Source organism: Orcinus orca, chromosome 2 (assembly GCF_937001465.1).
Source record: "Orcinus orca chromosome 2, mOrcOrc1.1, whole genome shotgun sequence".
Taxonomy (NCBI): Eukaryota; Metazoa; Chordata; class Mammalia; order Artiodactyla; family Delphinidae; genus Orcinus; species Orcinus orca.
Window position 1 is genome coordinate 23,856,084 of NC_064560.1, and position 21,063 is coordinate 23,877,146.

Here is a 21,063-nt window from a genome sequence, read left to right on the forward strand (position 1 = left end):
CAATAACAGTTTACCAAAAAACCTTACCACGTTTTTTTTTCATTATTTGCTTGTCTTTGCTCCAGATGGTAAGCTCCTATAGGGAAGTATAATTATCATCATCGTAGCTTCAGAATTTAAGAGTGCTCATACACAGAACATCAGAAACACGATACTGAACCGATGGTCACTTACATAGATCAGGCAACATTTAATCACAGATACAGCATTCGTCCCACATCAGTTTCTAAGTATTTTGCAAATATTGATTCATTTAGTCCTCATAACAACCCTATGAGGTAAGTACTATTTTAATCATCATTTTACAGATGATAAAACTGAAAGATTAAGTAACTTGCCCAATGTCAACACAGCTGGTTAAGGGCTGAACTGGGATTCCAACCCAGTTTGCCCCAAGTTTATTTATGCTCTTAACCACTGCTCTATACATCGAACACTCGTGTGGCTGGTAAAGTTAAATCCTTGCTTAGTTTTATTTCTCAAGACCCCATGCTGCATCTGCAAGAAAGTAGTGGAAGTGCAAACTTTCTAACACAAATTAATTTGCAACACAAATGAGCTGATGTCACTCATAGGCAAAGAACTCTTATGTTTCAATGAGAAAAAGAGAAAAACTCACTTAAAAAAATGGGCAATGAATGAGTAGTCTATTGTCTTTTCACCCATCAGATCATTGAAGATTAAAAGATAGACAGTCTCAGCGAGTAGAGGAAATCAATTTTATACACTTAGCACAAGTTTACCACCTTTTTTGAGAGCTATTTGGCAGTGTCTATTAAATTAAAAAATGTATATAGTCTGAGTCATTGATTCCACTTCCAAAAATAAGGAACACAGAAGTACTCGTCCAAGTGTGCAAACACTTCCCCAAGGATGCTTATTAACAATTATCCTTGTGACATTTCAGAGCAACACAGGTAAAGACCTATGAGCCTTCAGAGAAAAACAAATGTCACAAAGGCTCAGAAATCAAAATGCCTCTTGTAACATTTCAGGGAAGCTAGAAAATGACCCTGAGATTCTGTTCCGTTTATCGTTCCCTGGCAGCCTTCTTCTTAAAGTGGCAACACTGCTCTTTACAGGTTTGTGGTTGCTAATCCATTTTTGTATCACTTATTGTTCATTTTTATGAAGTTATTGGCAAAATGATAGCATATGCATGTATTTATTTAATGTTTTTAAAAAGAGTAATATATAGTGTTAAGTGAGAATGGGCTCTGTATTTTTTTATAGTTCTACAGTCTTTTGTAATTCCTATACTACTTTTGCAATAAAAACCCCTAAGCCGTCTTTTAAATAAATAGGAAAAAACCCTGACACTTTGTTTGGCACGGCCAGCTCGCTGTGTGGAATAGCTCACGCACCCAATCTTAACGGTTATCTAAATGCGAATATGGAGTAAATATCCTACTGAAATGTTTCTCAGTCCTTGGAAAAGATTTAAAAATTTATTTAGATTTAGTATATGCCTGAAATTCTACACCGTGCACGTGAGAAACAGCAGATGACCTGGACAGCGCGTTTGCTTCCCTGTGCTGGCTGTTCTATGAAGGTGTGGCGCTCAGGTGCCTGGGCTGGGGTTGTGGCCTGGTGCCTCTTCCTTCCACTCTGACCCCACGGAGGCCAGGCTTTCCACAGCTGTTAGGCAACCAGAAAATCAGAGGAGCCTCTTCAACTATCTTCTTAATAGTAGCATGTTAATATTTTTAAGTGTTTTAAGATCTCACTTGGAAAACTGCTGTTCTCATATAATAAGAAAAAACAGTGATTTTCTTATGATGAGTCATTTATTGTAAGATAATTTACAAATATCTCGCTGTCTTTACTAATTTAAACAGTGGACCAACAATTTCTTCTGACAAGGACAGCAGTAAGCTAAAAACAAAATCAGCTGGCTGAATCTTCTTTACCTGAAAAATAAAAGTACAGAACAAATAAAGATGTCAAGATATAATACATATTTCGGTGGGACTTAAAGAACTGACTCTACATAATAAAATGCTACTCTACACCAGTGGTTCTCAAATTTTGGTCTGGTGACCCTTTCATGGGGTCCGTGAGGGCAAAACTATTTTTATAACAATGTTACTTGCCTATTTTATTCTCATTCTCAGGTGCACACGGTGGAGTTTTCCAGAGCCTATGTGACGTGTAATATCAGGACAGAATGAATACAGAAATGGAGAGAACTAAGCTATCCTTTGTGAAGTCAGATATCAAAGCGTTCTGAGACCAGGAAATTTGAGAACCACTGCTCCTCACCAGCCTGTATTTAATAACTCAAAAGCATGCTAATTCTTTTTCCTTTTTTTTTCTTTTTGGCCGCACCACGAACCATGTGGGATCCTAGTTCTCTGACCAGGGATTGAACCCGTGTCCCCCACAGTGGAAGCGTGGAGTCCCAACCACTGGACCACCAGAGAGGTCCCAAGAATGCTAATTCTTTATCCTTACAGTTTATTTAATATATCTAAGAAGAAAAAAAAAGCCCACTAACATCACCCACATACTCCCACCATCTGGCTGCTGCTCTAATGGCCTGGCCATCTCACCTCTCAGGGAATCAGTTTCACTGTTGCCGAATTACCTTCAGTTCTATCTGACTGGGTTTCTTTTCTGATGGGGTAGGGGAGAGTGTGTGAAATATTACCACTTTACCTCTTGTCTGAGGATGAAACTCGAATTTCATTAGTCCCTGGGTTATTATATTAGAAGAAAAAGACAAACACAAAACAAGCAGGTCAAGAAACAATCCATGCTAGTTAATCATTTACAATTTCTGACTAAAAAAGCCCACTTCCTCACTCACTACCTTGAGTATATCATATAAATACTTACCAAAATATTCCCTTAAAACAGAGTTCAATGATTGTTACAAAAGGTCATAGACTTGAATCTGGTTAGAAGCAATAAAACCATGTTCATGCAAGTAGGCAGGACTATGAAAGCATACTTTAAACAACAACTTTTCTATAAACAGCATACAATATATTAAAAAATTTTAGGCTAGCAACTAAATATTTGGTACCTCAAATATTATGGTTTATTCATGCCTTTTATATTATTATCAAAGAGCCAAATGTGTTTGCATTAAAGCCTTTAAGCAGAAGAGCTGACAGGTTACAGAGCATGCAAGTCCATTCATATAAATAATCCACCGTGAGGTGCACAGCTAACTTGCAATAAATGATTTAGACTGCCTTTCTAGAAAGCGAAAACTAGTCAATTTCCAGTTATTTGAGTTCTTTTTAAAATTCTTGGTCTTCATATCCCAATCTCCCTCTCCTCATTTCTCTGGTTTTGCTACTTTTCAGCGAAGTCTCCACATTCCTAATCAAGAAAGAGCCTGGTCCTCAATTCTGCAGAGGCTGTAGCCTCCGTCTATTCCGAGCATTCATTCCTCTTTTCCTGGCTCTCCACATCTCACAGCTCCCAGACCTTCAGAGCGCAGTCCAAACTTTCCCCCAGGCCTCTGCATGCACGCCACCCAAGAAGAAGTCAGCGTGGCTCCAGCAGTAGGAAGTACAGCAAGGAGGACATGAATAATACACTTATTTAATCCCTGTATTAGCCCCCGTGTCATAGAAAACAACTGCGTTGCAGGGAGAGTATCTTAACCACGTCTATCAAGCTGGTAAGCAGCAGGGCCGCTCATCACTGCACTGGACTCTGATGTTAACAGAGCAGTAGTGACCAGGCTGAGAGGTGGATTAGTCTTAAACTCACGCTCCAAAGCAAAATAAGAGAAGGAAGCCTGCTGGATCCAACCAACACTTATAAAACAGTCTCAACCAGTTTATTTGTGTCTCTGGCATTCTGCCCATTTCTACCCTCCAGAGACAAAAGGACCAACTTAAATGTCATCGTAGTGATAAACCTTTCCCTGATTCTTAAACCTGGATTCACATTTTCACATACCCAATAAAATGTTACTTCTCTCTCTGCTGAACTTCCAGGTCTTAATATATTTATGGCGGGCTTCCCTGGTGGCGCAGTGGTTAAGAATCCGCCTGCCAATGCAGGGGACAGGGGTTCAATCCTTGGCCTGGGAAGATACCACATGCCGCGGAGCAACTAAGCCCGTGCACCACAACTACTGAGCCTGCGCTCTAGAGCCCACGTTCCGCAACAAGTGAAGCCACGACACTGAGAAGCCTGTGCACCGCAACGAAGAGTAGCCCCCGCTCACCGCAACTAGAGAAAGCCCGTGCACAGCAACAAAGACCCAACACCGCCAAAAATAAAAACAAATAAATATATTTAAAAAAAATGTATATATTCATGGCACGTCATTCATTCACTCTACAAATATTTACTGAGGAAGTATGTGCCAGGTGATGCGGCTATAAGACTGAACGAGACACTCCCTGTCCCAAGCCGCAGGAGGACAGACAAACAAAAGGGCAATTCCTAGTAAAACAGTGTAAGTGCTATGATGAAGGGAAGCATAGGAGGCTGCCCCACTCAAACCAGGAAGGGGGGATTTCTGGAAGAAAGGATTACCCCAGCTCCGTTAGGAAGGATAAACAGAGTCAGATGTACAATCAAGGGTGCAGGGGAAAGATGGCATTTCAGGGAAAAAAACATACGTGCCACTCAAAAAATACGTTTTTTAATTTGGGAGAGAAATGACAAGGATCTGCGTGAAGAGGGCATAAAGGGGAAAGGGTCAAGGGATATTTAGAAGGTAAAATTTACAGAACTTGGTGACCAATTAGCAGGAGGTGAGAGAGAATGAGTCAAAGAAAACTTACGACATATTTTATCTTTCAGCATAATTATCTGCATTTTTTTCTTATCCTATTAGCACGTAAATGCCTTGGAAGAAAGGATCACATCCTTTAACACCGTGCCTAGCACTGTATGAGGCATATAATGGGTGTTCAATTTAATAATTTTTAAAACAGAATTCCCATTATCGTAACCGTGGTTTCACAGACATTAACACATCTAGCTAGACAACCAAGACATTTTCTTGAGGAAAGTGGTATTTTAAGAACTCCTTATAAGACAGTACTGATACAGAAAACTTAATTTAAAAATTCCTGGACCCAACCACCATTCAATGATCTGCAGATTTATATAAAACCAAACCCCAAACCAGTCCTGTAACTCAGAAAGCCTGATTTATAATATTTTAAGTTCAAAGACAGATTTTATAAATGATACTGAATATTTATCATTCAGTATAAATGATACTGAATTATTCACGTTCTTATTCCTAAAACTTGAAGAAAGTGAAAGCTAGCAATATACTAATTTCTAAAAAGAAGAAACTAAGCCTGAATATTTCAGCTGAAACAATCAAAATACACCAGAGATCTCATTTTCATCAAACTTTATGTTCTACGATTAAGGAAACAAGATAAGCAATGGATCATTTCATCGTTAACAGACAAAACAAAACAGAAAACTTAAACATGCAAAGGCTAAACTAGCAGGCACAGATGAGACACGGAGTCTGAGGGTGACGCACAGTTACTTACAGAGCCGCAGCACCGGAGATGATTTCAATCAGCTCCTTGGTGATGACAGCTTGGCGGGTGCGATTGAACGTCAAAGTCAATTTGTCAATCATCTCAGCTACAAACAGAACAAAAGACAACAAGATCTAAAACTAGAAAAGAATACCTTTTTCACTAACTCATTTATAGACCTGTGTTGCTTAATTCAAAAATAAGATTCTGTTTCCTTTTGGGTACCCAAACTGGCCACTCAAAAAATTTTATGAAGGTAGTTTTGTTTCTTCCACGAGATACCTTTTCAAAGTACCTGCACACTTACTGCGTACCAAGTAAGATATTACTTCCTTTAAGGCAGAGAATATAATTTTTCTATCCTCACAGAATCGGTGGCAGAGCCCAGGACTAGACCCCAGCTCTCCTGCTTCCTGGTCCACTTCCAGAATCGCTAATGCCTTTTGACGTGAGGGTCTTCATGCTGCTTTCCGCAAGGGAATTCTCTCAGCGCTTACAAGCATTCTTGCTGGCATTGTCCATGGCCGTCATCCTGGCACTCTGCTCACTCGTGGTGGATTCCTTCAGAGAGTAGTAGATGATGTTGGCCAGGCTGTATTCTTGGTAATTCTGCAGCACGTCAGCATCAATATCATCATAGATACTCATGCTCTCTGTTAAAACAAGCCATGGATTTCTCTGAAGCGATACAGCACAAAGACTGATTTAATCAAGACAGCTTCCTGGTAGAAAAACTCTTTATAATTACAGAGAAGTCAACGTAAGATTGGTTAAAGGACTCAGTTCTAAAATCTTCATCTATTTCCATACTATAGATAATAGATTTTCAGAAAAATATGATGTGTAAACAAAGCATTTGATATTCTACTTCAAATGCTTAACTTCATAAAACTTAAGAAGTCCACATTTAAAGTAACAGCACCACATTTCACGGATACAATCCTTTGGATGGTATCTAGCAGTGTGCTGGGCACGAAGCCACCCAACAGTCAGTGACTGCGTTTTTCAATAAAGAAATTAAGGAAAGAACTGAGACTCGTATAGTGTAATATAAAAATCCCATTTCAGCCATTTGATTATTGGGGAAATCTAAAAGTTTCAGGAAAATAAGGGAGGGAAAGCTTTTCTGAGAATGTGGAAGAGAGAAGAGTTAAGAGGCTGCTGTGCATTTTAGTAATTAGGCAGTGGAAACGTAGCAGCAGACTTGAAAATTCACTCATTAGTGTAAAGTGCTGAGACAGTACTGGATTTCATCAAATTTAAGATGCGGTGGATTATAACTCCTATTTTATGTACCATGAAGAAAGAAAATAACATAGCCAATTAAAAATGACATACTGAAAAAATACATATTGACTGGTAGAAGCATCCCAATTTCTAAGACGTTAAAATGTAAACGTGATAGGGACTTCCCTGGTGGCGCAGTGATTAAGAATCCACCTGCCAAGGCAGGGGACATGGGTTCGAGCCCTGGTCTGGGAAGATCCCACATGCCGCGGAGCAACTAAGCCCGTGCGCCAGAACTACTGAGCCTGCGCTCTAGAGCCCATGAGCCACAGCTACTGAGCCCATGCGCTGCAACTACTGAAACCCGTGCGCCTAGAGCCCATGCTCCGCAGCAAGAGAAGCCACCGCAATGAGAAGCCTGCGCACTGCAACAAAGTGTAGCTGCTGCCTGCCTCAACTAGAGAAAGCCCACTTGCAGCAATGAAGACCCAACGCAGCCAAAAAATAAAGATTTATTTAAAAATAAAATGTAGAAGTTATAGATTTATTAAAAAATAAAATGTAAAAGTTATACACCTATTACAGGAGAAATCTAATATACAGAAAGGGAAAATAAAATCAGTTCCTGAGTATTATTTCCAGGATGCATCACTGAGCAATGATCACTTTGTTTAAACAGCAAAACAAGAGAACTGAGTTGTTCAACGTATATTAGTTGTGAATAGCGTTCAAATCTCTATTCTAGAGCGTCTGTTTTGTGGTTAGGGAGGGGTCCCACACACAGATTGCAAAGCCAACAGATCATTCTAGCTTAGTTCTTCAACCTCCAAGGACAGCAATCATATCTAACGATGGCCTTCAATGGATATTTATTAAATTAATGAAAGAATGCAGTAAGAGTTGTCAAACAATAAATGTTTATGATTTCATGGAAGCCACTAATAGATGGTGATAAACAGCCCAATGTCATTTTTGTTACTGCTGAAAAAAAGCCACCCTGACAATCACTGTTTTCCTAAATGTACAAATCTCTCCTTTCTATAGGAAAAATACTTGTCATACAAAACCTACTTACCAGCACTTGCAATGGTACCAAGGGAGAAGATGGGCTTTTCTTCTGTCTTGTAGGAGATGACAGACCTAGAAATGGCAAAAGCAAATGTAAATTCCAAAAGTATAATTTTAAACTGTTAAGTAGACATTTACTTAATGGAAAAATCTGAACATAAACATAAAAAAGCTTAGATTTCAACATTTTTCTTGCCTGAATCGGTTAAAGATGATAGACCCTTCATCAAATTCATATCCAGAATTTAACAGTTCAAGGGCAATGACCGACGCATCCCCAAAGGTAGGGGGCCTTCTCCCCACTTCTTTGAATGTCACCAGAAACTGGTTAGAATGAGTCCTACAAGAAAATGAAGAGGTCACATAAAATAGTTTAACAGAATACTTCTGCTGAAAGAACAGAGAACAAGGAAAAAACACGCTCACTATGGATCAAGCTTTTTTGAGGGGGGCGGGGGGTGTTCACTGAGTTAAGGCGCCCCTGCATTATCGTGATTGTCCCTTTCCTTCAGCACCTGCCAAGAACTAAGGACTAACACCAGGCCCTTCCTGTCTTGCATTTCTCTCTGCCTTTACTTCTCTCCTTCCAGCCCTAATCAGCTGTCATTCACTTCTGGCATTTCCTGGCTGTGAGAGCTCCTTAGGGTCCTCGTTAAAAAAAAACTGAAAAACGTCCCCCAAAACAAAAACCCATAGCTTCTGATATTCCTACTGTATTCCATTTATGGTCTGGAAGAAGGAAAAACAAAAGATAAATAGAAAACAGGGGAAATCTATCCATTCTACTATATTCTGGAAAAAATTTCAAAACAAAACAAAACCTCTGTGTATAAAATGGTAACCAAAAAAAGACACCTTGCTTAAATAAACTATCAAAGAAACTTCCCTTTATTCATTCTTGCGGCCTTTTAAACCTAAACAATATATACTTAAATTACCTGTGAAGTATACTCCTGAGTTTATCACCAACTCCAACAATCTTAACTTCTTTCCCAGCTGCTGTGAGATTGGCCACCTCATTCTTTAAGTGTTTAGCAATCGAGGAATGAATAGCACCACAAAGCCCTCGGTCTGAGGACACACCGATAAGGAGATGTTTCTTCTTGTCTTCAGGCACCTTAATATCAGCCTTTTCATACAGAGCTTAAAAAAAAAAATGTATGTGTAATTACACTAAATACAGCAATAACCCTAATTTACAAAATGATGCCTCAATATAATCAAGTGTCTGTGCATGTATTTCATTTTCAATCAGGCTAAAAACCATAAAGGTTTACATCTCTATTAAGACAGAGGTTCCTAAGGGCCAAATTATCTTAAGTACTGACTAAAAGAAATTGCTAGCACAATTAAAGAACTTGTAAAAAGGCCAGACTTATAGAAGTACCAACTTCTCTAGACTTGCCAAATTTCTAAAGAACACAGATCTTCACTGTACAACCAAAAAAGCAGAAAACAAATATTTACTGAAATGCTCATATAATCTACATAGCAAGCTTTTATGAAAACCGCTGACATTTAAATGATGGATGCCATTTTATTTTCTATTTACTTATTTTTGCTGGGCTGCGTGGCTTGCAGGACCAGGGATCAAACCCGTGTCCCCTGCAGTGGAAGCACGGAGTCCTAACCACTGGACCGCCAGGAAGTCCCTATTTTTGGTATTACTAACAACCTCACTTTGTTGGTCTTCCAAGAAGCAGAAGGCAAGAGGTGTTTAAATAGGATAAAATATACATGGATTTTACTGGGGAAATGCCTGTGAGAGAAAATAGGAAGGGGGTCAGAATAGCCATCACACCAGGATGCCAGTCTGACCAGTGGGATGAAAGGTGTGGTGGCAGCTTCCTGGACCGCTGTACAGTTGAGGGAAAGTTCAGCGAGGCTGCCAGGGAGCCCCAAGTCTCCCAAGAACACGCCTACCTGAGTATCCCATCTGTGCTCAGGTGCTGGCCAGGAGCAGCCCGTGGGAAGCATGGCTTAGGTGCAAATCACAGGACGATTCAGCAGCTGTGCTCACTCTAGTTACAAAGTGCATCTTCACGGCTGCCACATTCCCCACTTCAACAAAATTCCTGCTATCGCCTTTTTCAGTATAGAGCAGCGATTCTCAAATTTCAATACCTGAGGACCCTCCATAAAAAGCAGAGAGAGGTAAATACTCAACTCCAAAGTTTAGGGAAGTGGAGAAAATATTCCTTTTCAGTCTCTTTTTGTTTTATATTGTACAGCATAAAATGTCTATTAAAGTTCTTAAATATTTTAAATGATTAGCCATTTAATATCTAGCAGTTAGTATTTTTTTAGTTTGAAGGACTTAGAAGCTGAATGGCAGCCTTGACTTGAATTTTTAATATCACACCACAAATACTATAATTAGATATCTGAGTCAATTTCCTTATTCGATAGTTTTGTGGTTATAGAGTTTTGAGGGGAAACAAATTTATTACACTTATTCATTTCAGCATGAAAGGTGAACAGTGAATGACTTTCACCTTTTCATAAAAATAGGCTAGAGTAATTTATCAACCTCTACCGGGCCGCTAACTAGGTGCTCAGTATTATGCTGGTTATAGAACAGGACTCAGGAGAGCAAACGGCTGGGGTTGCTAATGATTGCTAACCCTAACTTAGCAAGTCTCCATTATGCCTCCTAGGAAAAGCTGAATATGGCTGGTTTTTTTTTTTTTGGCTGCACCACACAGCCTGCAGGATCTTAGTTCCGCAACCAGGGATGGATCTTAGTTCCGCAACCAGGGATCTAACCCGAACCCTGGCCATAAGAGTGCCAAGTCCTAACCACTGGACCGCCAGGAAATTCCCTAAATATGGCATTTTTAAAGCAAGGAGGCATTTCCACTGAAGCCTAGTGCCCTATCGTTTTCTCATACAGAAGTTTCTTTACAGCATGCTTAAAAAAAAGCATGCTAGGGCTTCCCTGGTGACGCAGTGGTTAAGAATCTGCCTGCCAATGCAGGGGACATGAGTTTGAGCCCTGGTTCGGGAAGATCCCACATGCTGCAAAGCAACTAAGCCCGTGTGCCACAACTACTGAGCTTGCGCTCCAGAGCCTGTGAGCCACAACTACTGAAGCCCATGTGCCTAGAGCCCGTGCTCCACGACAAGAGAAGCCCGCACACTGCAACAAAGAGTAGCCCCTGCTCGCTGCAACTAGAGAAAGCCCACGCGCAGCAACAAAAACCCAATGCAGCCAAAAATAAACATAAATAAAATAAATAAATTTATATATAAAAAAACTGATTGGACTACCCTGGTAGCGCAGTGGTTAAGAATCTGCCTGCCAATGCAGGGGGACACAGATTTGAGCCCTGGTCCGGGAAGATCCCACATGCCACGGAGCAACTAAGCCCGTGTGCCTCACTACTGAGCCTGCACTCTAGAGCCCGCGAGCCACAACTACTGAGTCTGTGTGCCGCAACTACCGAAGGCTGCGTGCTTAGAGCCCGTGCTTCCCAACAAGAGAAGCCACCGCAATTAGAAGCCCGCGTGCAGCAACGAAGACCCAATGGAGCCAAAAAAAAAACCAAAAACACTGATTAAAAAAAGCATGCTATAAATGCATGCTTAAAAAATATGAAGAGCACAAGAAAACTATTGCACAAGGTAATTTATATGTAATACATAGAGGCATTAACACACAGATGATACAGATACATCTTTTCTTCAATTTGGAAATAAGCAAATTTCTCCCTCTTTACAGCTGATGTTTAAACATTCCGCTCATGTACTCACAGTCATATCCATGACTACCCAGTCACCTTCCACTGCAGGGCACCCCCTCCCCACCCTGCAGTCCTAAAAGATCACATCACAGTGTAACAGGAAGAAATCAAGCATTCGAGTCTAATGCACTAAACTTCCAAGTTCTTTTGATGGTGTATTTAATAATCTAGGAAAATTTTCAGAATATCTTAAAAGTGAACATGATCACATACAGTGGTTAACAAATAGGTTCAGATGCCAAGTCACAGAGGTGTAGTTATGACTGCACTGGGCTTCAGTTTTTCCTATCAGCAAAGCGGGAGCTCTGACAGTCCCCACCCGCACAGGGCTGCTGTGATAGATGGGGGCCTGGAAGTACTCAGGACAGATGAGTCCTGAGCAGTCATCTCTAGGTTAAACGGTACTTAGTAATTTGTGACTGCACTCTCCTCTTACCCAAGGATCCTATTCCATACACTCGGGCTGGTTTCAGCTCCCTCTCAGCTCGGGCATATTTCGCTGCTGCTACCATTTTCATAGACTTGGTAATTTTCTGGATGTTTTTGATTGATTTTAGTCGCCTGGTAACTGAAAAATAGAAGTGCTGTGTTAAGATAAAGGAGTTACCATTTCATTTGTGAATTTATCGAAATATTTTCCTAAACTTCAAGGTAGAATAATTAGCAGTTAGACCTTCAATTAATAGCAGCTGCTAAACTAGGCTTAATGTTAGAGTACCAATAACTCAGACCTTGTGCTACCTGGAGAGGACAAGCAAAATGGCAACATAATAGTATCAATAAATTATGTATTTAAAACACTAAATGGTACTGAAAATGGCCTTTTGCCACATATTCCGTAACATTTTATACACACACACAGTAGTTTTTTCTAGTTATATCATTATCATTCTACAGACAACAGAATCAACAACCATGTGTCACCTCACATGGGTCTTTTCCAAAACAAGTTCAATGCCGCACAGAGATGACATAGATTCACTGTGTCCATTTTGACCAAATATGTAAATGGGCTAAAGCAGCACATTTTTATTTGTCAAAGTTTAGTTTTTCTTAATTCACATATTGTGATAAAGTACTTACTATCTTTCAAGGTTGCCATATTTCGAACTTGGATCCTGAGAATAAAGGTGGTAAAAAACATTTTAGTTTTTTGAAAAATAGCTCAAAGAAAAACTTTCAAAGTTGATAAACTGATTTAAAGAGTATCCCATAAAGAAATGATCTATAAGACTGAATGTGTGTGTGTGTGTGTGTGTGTATACATAAATACCTCAATACTGATACCAAACCCTACATCATCAAAGATCTCATTCTAGGGCTTCCCTGGTGGCGCAGTGGTTGAGAGTCCGCCTGCCGATGCAGGGGACACGGGTTCGTGCCCCGGTCCGGGAAGATCCCACATGGCGTGGAGCGGCCAGGCCCGTGAGCCATGGCTGCTGAGCCTGCGCGTCTGGAGCCTGTGCTCTGCAATGGGAGAGGCCACAACAGTGAGAGGCCCAGGTACCACCAAAAAAAAAAAAAAAAAAAAAAAAAGATCTCATTCTATTTGATCTAACACAAAGTTTCCACTGAAGTCACAATGGCATTCACACATGCTCTATTCCCACCCCTATGTCTTTGCCTATATTGTTGCTGACTTCCTCAGTTCACCGAAACCTTTTCAAATAACCCTTAGGGTCAACTACACATTCTAACATGACCACATGTGTCAAAGTACAGTTTATTTAAACCAATTAACTTTTTCAACTCAATTCAGTAAGCTCTTTACTGAGCAGCTACTCTGCTCCAGGACATGGTCTCTGACCACAAGAAGCATACTATTATCTCATAAACAAGATTTATGCAAATTTAGATTTACATGAAATTTACATTAAATATTTTCGACAGTCTTTTAAAGTGCTGATGCATTGAAGTCAAAATGATATGACTTAAAAGTAATGTTGGTGAAAGATAAATTACGAGAGGATCCTCCTCTTACTGGTGAAGACATGTTATTGAATATACATTATCTTGTAGCTCTTAAGTCCATAAAGTACCTGTGTTGGCCTGGAAAGCTCCATGGGAGAAATGAAGAATCCATAAATTTGTGCATAAAGGAGGGCCTAAGGAGGGCATTCCTAGGAACTGGATGTAGTTTTGAAGCTGGAGACATAGCTTGGGTTAATAAGTTTAAATATTATTTTATAGGTACTGGAAAAATGATGAATGTTTCTAAGCCCACAAATCAGTTTAGTTTTTCAGTAAGGTATCTCCGATGGCAGTGAAGAGCACAAAATGATACCAAATGTTGATGACATGGAGGCCAAACAAGGGGCTTCCAGACAAGAGAAGGCAAGCACCTGGACTGAGAGGTTGGCAAAGCAACAGGAGACCAGATGTGAGAGCAAGCAGACCCAAAGGTTTCTAACTTAATGACCTAAATGAACACTGTTGTCATTTAACCAAGAGAAAAAAACTGGGTGGGGGAGATCTCCCTGGAGATAATGAAGTTTGAATTTGATTTAGTTTAAAAAACCATGCGACCAAGTGGAAATCCTAACCAGGTCTGGGAAACATATGAGGTATTGAGATTTGAAACAGATTTGTAACTATCAGTAGACATGGTAGTTGGTGCCAAAAAAAATAAAATTAAAAAAAAAAAAAAGAAAAAGAAAGAGAATTAGAACGAGAAGCAGGGGGAATATGTCCTAATTCTATAAGGCCAGCATAACCCTAATACTAAAACCAGATAAAGACATTATATAAGAAATGAATTTTAGAGAACAATATCTCTCATGAACATAGATGCAAAAATCCTCAACAAAATATTAGCAAATGCAATCTAACCATGTATTAAAAACAATTATACACTACGACCAAGTGGGATTTATTCCAGGTATGTGAGGCTGGTTCATCATTCGAAATTCAAATATATAATCCACCACATCAACACACTAAAGAAGAAAAATGGTATCATCAATAGATGCAGAAAAAGGATCTGACAAAATCAAATGCCGATTCATGATTAAAAACGTCTCAGCAAATTAGGAACAGAGGAGAACTTCCTCAACCTGATAAAGAACATCCATAAAAACACCCCCTAAGGTTTAATGGTTAGAAACTAGGAGCTTTCCCCCTAAGACTGGGAACAAGACAAGGATGCCCTGTCTCACCACCCCTACTCAACATTGTACTGAAGTCCTAATTAATGCAGTAAGACAAAAAGGGAAACAACACGTATACAGGTTGGGAGGGAAGAAATAAAGCTGTCTTTGTTCATAGATGACATGATCAACTACATAGAAAATCCCAAAGAATGGCCAAAAATTAAAAAAAAAAACTGACAATACCAATGACGGCAAGAATGTGGGGTAACAGGAACTCTCACTGATCACCAGTGGTTATACAAAATGGTATGGCTACTTTGGAAGATGGTTTGGCAGATTCTTACAAATCTAAACATAGTTTAAACATACGATTCAGCAATCATACCCCTAGATACCTACCCAACTGAGCTGAAAACTTTTATCTACATGACAACCTGCATTCACATTCCTATAGCAGCTTTATTCATGACTTCCAAAAACTGGAAGGAATCAAGATGTCCTTCAATACATGAATGAATGGACAAACAGACAGGTGCATCCATACGGTTGGAGCAGTATTAAGCAATAAAAATAAACGAGCCATCAAGCCACAAAAAGACATGGAGGAACCTTAATTGCATATCGCTAAGTGAAAGAAACCAATCTGAAAAGGCTACATACTGTATGATTCCAATTATAAGACATTCCAGAACTGAAAAAACTTTAGCAACAATAAAAATATCAGTGGTTGCCAGGATTTTAGGAAGAGATTTTTACGGCAGTGAAACTATTCTGCATGATATTGTAATGGAAGACACATGTCACTATGCATTTGTCAAAACCCACAGAAGTGTACAACAAAACGAGTGTCCTTAATGAAACTATGCACCTTAGTTAATAATGCATCAACACGGGTTCATTAATTGTAGTATACACTCCACACTAATGCAAGATGTTGATGACTGGGGAAAATGTCCAGAGTGGGGTGTGGGTATATGCAACTCTCTGTGCTACTCAATTTTTCTATAAATCTAAAACTGTACTAAAAAACAGACTAGAAAAAAGTCTATAATAACTAAAAAATGCAGGCTATAAGATATGATGCCATTTTTGTGATTCTATGTGTTTATGTGCACAAAAGTAAGTCTGAAAGTTCATAACTAGAACAGTTATTTTTTAAAAATCTCTTGACTTATGTATCTTACTACTGGTATTACTCAGCCATGGAGAAAGAAAAATAAAGAAAATAAGAGGAAGGAGATGATCTGGAAAACATTAGGGGTTTGGTTTTAAGAGTGGATCCCCCAAAGGCAAAGATAAAAGCTGTCAAACACTGACAAGCTCTGCTAGTTTCAGAGGGCGGACTTATCAACATAATGACCATCCCATGAACATTTTTTCATCATGGCACTTGAAAAGTAATATTTTGGGGATGATTTTCTTTTTTTGGAATAACTTCTTTGCCCATTCTAAATTTAGAGACTATAAAGAGTGACACTGGGACAGTATGGTCTTAGGCATGCACTCCAATTTAACTGACACAGGTTTCTAGTCAGAGTACATCATATGGAACAAAATCTGAACTGCATGCCATATCTGGATGAACACAGAATGTTCGGGTCTCCACATGTATCCCAAGTGAGAGGTATGCAGGAAGATACAGGATCTTTTGTGATTCTTTCTGCTGTGCACACACCCTAATTTCCCCAATTTTGAAGCACTCTCATGTTTAGACTTCATTTAATTCTAAACACGTCTATCTGTGTTACAAAGTTATTTTTTAAGTACAATTTGAGTGCAAAATAACCACGAGCTGATCTGAACTCCCTCTAGCGACAGACTGCTCTACTGAATATACAGCTTTTGCAAATGAGAAGATAAAGGAAGTTCTGTGTCAGTTTTGTGTTCTGGAAAATTGCATCATGTCCTAAAAAATTCTCGGGAGATTATCTGAGAAACTAGAAACACGTCAAATACAGCAGAGGGCAAATCGCACAGATAGATGGCAGACTACCATGATCTACTATGATCACACAGCAGGTTCGTGGGTGAACTATGTATCATTCAAAGAAATTACAGACAGCTTGAATGAATTTTAAGGAGTGTATAATGCTGAATAATATAAAAATTAAGGAAGAAGCAGCACCCACTAATTCCTAAGGAAAAGAAAATTATGAAGTATGTCTAATTCTAACACTGAATGCCTGGGTGAAAGTCCAACCCTGGCCTCTCCACCAAGTGACTCCCCAGAACTTTATCACCAACCATGACACACAATTCAGTCTTGTTAGGCTTCTAACCTTCTCACATTACATTTTATGTAGAACGTGTATGTATAAATTCGTTTTCATTTTTCAACTGATACATCTGGATCCTCACAAGCATTTTTCCCACTGTCCTTGGTTCTTAACAAATACTGATTCACTTAATCCTCACACTAATCCAATGAATGGGGTACTAGCATTACCCCCATTTAACAGAGGAGGAAATGGTACAGAGACACTGAGTAACTTGCCCAAGGCCACACCGCCAGGTGAGTGGTGGTCAGGATTCAAAGCCGGGCAGTTTGGCACCACTCCATCGGGTACACTACAGGCTGCTGCCTCACATTTAAAAGTAAATATCTGCTATGTCAGCCTCAGATGATGGCCTCTCTTCTCTCTCCTGAAATGCCATCTCTCCCCCTTTTCAGTGTCCATAGTTCAACTTACAGCCTACTGGTTTCCTATTATAAAATAGTTCCATTTTAGACAATGTGGAAAACTAGGAAATAGAAATGTATTTCCCCCTGATTTGAGATAGAAAAATCACTCTTTCCCACCCCCAAATTTCTTATTTCCATTTTCTTAAATACTACTTTAAAAAAAAGTTTAATTTCCAAAAATTTAGGGTATTTTACTGACACCCTGAACAATTAAAACAACTTCACTGTAAGTTTAATTAAGCCTAATGTTTAATGTTGGTATGCTAACCTCCTTGAAACCAAAACTATAACAACAAATTGCATTTTAAAAAGCTTTCAATAACCAAAACACAACCAAGGAAATGCCTCTTTCTGGTTCTGCAAAGACAAAAGTATAATGTATTTCCCTTCCAAATTAATTCTGTGGCATGTGAAACATTAAGATGGCTTTAGTTTCTGAATTTAAAAGGCAATTATAGGGAGTGGAAGGGAAAAGGCAGAAGAGGCAGGAAAGACAGCAGGCACCTAGAGTGATGGAATGTATGAAAAGGAAGAGGACCGAGTATGCCTTGCAAGGTGGAAACTGACGTTTGATGAATATTCATAACCTAACAATTTAAAACCAACACTCCAAAGAGAGTAAGGTCAGGACTTCGACATTTATTTGCTGACTGAGGTTCCAGTTTAAGTCCCACCCCAAGCAGTAGTTGTCTCAGACCCAGCAAGCGCTTAAATGCTTCTTTACTAAAAGATCTTCAAAAGATCTTACAGGTTTTTTAAAAGTTATTTTTACAATTTTATGTAATGTATTTTGTCCTCATTTCAGAAACTGTCCATTTTTAAAGATCAACTTGGATAACTTAAAGTTCTAAAAATATTTAGATAACATTAATGCACAGCAAGATGGGAAGGAAGGAAGGAAAGAGAAGTGATGTTTGCAGAGCACCACTGCATGTGAGGAAGTGTCCCACAAAGCTCACCAGGATCATGTCGATTTGTTCACCACGTTTTAGCACTTTCCAGTGCCAACTTGGCGCAGGGCAAGCACCCAACAAATGTGCACTGAGTGATTAAGAAAAGGGACAACCTATACCAGTGAGAATCCAACTAAGGTGACTTCTTACTTCCCATGAATACTCTTTCAATATTAGGAGAAAGAAACTCTGAATTCCAAGGCAAATCCACTAACATTTGTATGTAGGTTTTTCACATCAGATTTAATTACTTCATTAAGCTGAAAATCTTTTATTGTTATAAACTTTTTGCTTAATGAACACATACCTATTTTAATTAATGCTTTATAGTCCCTTCTCATAAATTAGGTACAAAAATCTAGTTTAATGGGGTGGCTCCTTAGAATTCTCCTTTACTGTAAAACCGGGGAAGTGCTACAGTCTACAGCTAACCCTTTAGCACTGTATCTGAAATTCTTCCAGACTCTGTCTAGCTTCATCACATCTCATCCTATTACAGGGTACCATACAAACCAACGTTTGTCTGCCTATTCCTAGGCCTTCTAAGATGCTTCTTCTGGGGGGTGGGGGGAAACCAATGTTTAAAATCCCTAAAACTTGCATGGCAGTGAACAGATGACGCATAGAAGTCCATCTATCTCCTCCTCCTCGGGGCATTGGGACGATGTCATGACCTTGCAGGGTTACTGATTCAGCACAACGGTTTCGAGATAGTGCAAGGTCTCTTCCCCTTCCTCACCAACAGATATTTAAGGTCCCCTCTGCAACCCACGAAGGCACTTATTTTATTCACTTGGGCCCAGCAAAGCGCCTGCTGCAAGGTCACTGCTTAGTTCGCGTTGTGCGTTACTGCGCTCTGCACCGGAGAGTTTCAAAAGGCGTCAAGGACAAAAAGCACACCTTAACCTTCCGCTGGACCTTTCCTGGGGCCCTCCCCTCTCCCACTTTGAGGGCCCGGGTAAGGCCTCCCAGAGGCTCGCCGCCTGGCGCGCAGCAGAGGCTCCCTAAGCATTTACTTAGTAGCTGAGGGGATCCAAGACTGCCCTGAAATTAACTGGGCCCAAGGCCCCACTCTCGAGGACCCAGATAAGCACTCCTCGTGGCCCTCCCCCCGCCCTAGCCCGCCTCCGGAGACTTGGCGCGCCCTTCCCGATTCCGAGCGCTTCCTGCAGCCCGGGCTCCGGGGCCTCTGCGGGACCCCGGCCTGGTCGGCCCTGCGACCCCGGGTCCGTCCCACTCGCCTCCACCCGCTTCCCCTGCCCCCTGCCTGAGCCCCTCCATCCGCCGCAACCCTCCCGTTCCCCCCGCGAGCTGCCATTACCATTGCGGCTGCACGGCCCAGGCCGACAGCCCTGCTAGGCCCACCGGAGAAAACATGGTGATTCCGGCCCTGCTGAAGGTCGGTCAGACAGGCCTCACCGCGCCTGCGCGGAAGCGCCCCACACGCCCCGCCCACCCCGTGGTCTCATTCAGTCTCACTTCTTCACGCAGGATGGAACGAAGCCTCGCGAGCGTTGGGGGGGGTGGTGCCCAGGCTTCCGAAGCCCCACCTCCTTCAGACTAGCCGAGAGTATTTGTCCTGCCCACCCCCGCCAGCCCTGTTCCGCTTCCGGTCAACCAGGCTCTGGGTTGCTGAAAGTTGTTGCTGCGGAGGGCGCGATGGGGAAATCAGATTTTCTTACCCCTAAGGCCATCGCCAACAGGATCAAGTCCAAGGGGCTTCAGAAGTTGCGCTGGTATTGCCAGATGTGCCAGAAGCAGTGCCGGGACGAGGTAAGCGGGCCCGGGGCGGCCCCGTGTCCACCCCCTCCTCTCCCCGGAGGGACCCCGCTGGAGATGCAGGCTGAGGTCCCCGACGCCGGGGTGAGGGCCTGGGTCTCCAGTCCCTAGTCGTGGGGACTGCGCAGGGTGAGTGAAGGACTCAACTCAGTAGGGCCGTCCTTCCCTTCAGCCCCCGTCCTGGCGGGGAACCAGTGGCCTTTGACACCTCCTTGTTTCCCAGTCTAACCCCAAAAAAGAAGTGAAGTAAGAAAAGGTTTTGCAGCCCTCGGAGAAGTGACCCCACTCAAGTCGTCAAGAAACGGGGGGTGAACAGTGCCGAGCCGGACGCCCGGGAGTGACAGTAACAGACGTCTCGGACTTGACGTGGCTCTTAGACATGATCAGGGTGTACGCCTCTTTTCGGGATCAGATGAAAAAGGAGAACTAAGCTCTTGCACACTAGTCACCTAACAAGCATTTATCGAGCACCTGCCATGTGCCAGGACTAAGATGTTATTGCGAGTGAGATGTGGCCTCTGGAGTCAGAATCAGAATTAGGAAGCCGACAAGTCACATTGTCTCTGCCTGTTTACTTATCTGAAAAGTGAGAATAGTAAGTGTCCCTACTTGTAGGATTGTTGTGAGTTTTAAATGAGTGAATTATGTGTAAGGTGGCTCAAGGGGTCTTTGAGCAGATCTTGAAAAAACTTCGCTGTGCTGTGGAGTTTACATTTTTCCCCGTTATTTAGATGGATGATGAAGCACCTGGAAAAATTGAGAGCAGGCTAGTGACAGGATCACGTTTTTCTCTGGAGATTGAATTGGGTAGGAAAGGAAGAGCACTGGGCACTTGGAATAATCTAATCCAGTGTTTCTGCAAGTGAGGGATGAGATACTTTAGGTGGGCCTCACGTTGAATAACATCGATACAGTTATTCTCTTTCATTTCTCTTTACTACTAGTCAAGGTAAAATTCTTACACAGAAAACTAGAGACTAGTACCGGGAACATCCATATATCCACTACCCAGATTTAACGCTTTAAGTTTCACTTAACATTTTA

The 21,063-nt window shown here is 41.1% G+C and overlaps 2 protein-coding genes across 8 annotated transcripts in view; one reads left to right on the plus strand and one right to left on the minus strand.

The window, feature by feature from the left end:
• Positions 1-1,768: 1,768 nt before the first annotated feature.
• Positions 1,769-19,689, minus strand: ATP5F1C (ATP synthase F1 subunit gamma). 6 transcript variants are annotated; one of them, XR_007475441.1, is made up of 10 exons: positions 19,562-19,688; positions 12,599-12,633; positions 11,952-12,083; positions 8,711-8,915; positions 7,969-8,112; positions 7,780-7,844; positions 5,845-6,130; positions 5,487-5,583; positions 2,659-2,695; positions 1,769-1,910 (listed from the first exon to the last, which is right to left on the minus strand). XR_007475441.1 is itself a non-coding variant. In XM_004281702.4 (10 exons), exons 1-9 carry the CDS (start codon positions 19,615-19,617, stop codon positions 2,689-2,691), a joined length of 897 nt encoding a protein of 298 aa, XP_004281750.1. In that variant the 5' UTR covers positions 19,618-19,687; the 3' UTR covers positions 1,769-1,910; positions 2,659-2,688. The 6 variants fall into 6 exon arrangements, 4 of the variants coding, with proteins under 4 accessions (XP_004281750.1, XP_033265082.1, XP_033265080.1 ...); XM_004281702.4 differs by having other exon boundaries at positions 5,975-6,130; positions 19,562-19,687; XR_007475442.1 differs by lacking the exon at positions 2,659-2,695.
• Positions 19,690-19,833: 144 nt separating this feature from the next.
• KIN (Kin17 DNA and RNA binding protein) overlaps positions 19,834-21,063 on the plus strand; it is a 37,787-nt gene continuing 36,557 nt past the window's right edge. The window contains exon 1 of one of the 2 annotated variants that reach the window (XM_033409104.2): positions 19,834-20,013. In XM_033409104.2, the coding sequence (XP_033264995.1) occupies positions 19,900-20,013 (114 nt within the window). In that variant the 5' untranslated portion in view covers positions 19,834-19,899. The remainder of the gene's footprint in view (positions 20,014-21,063) is intronic. The other variant, XM_049705818.1, reaches the window with a different exon arrangement.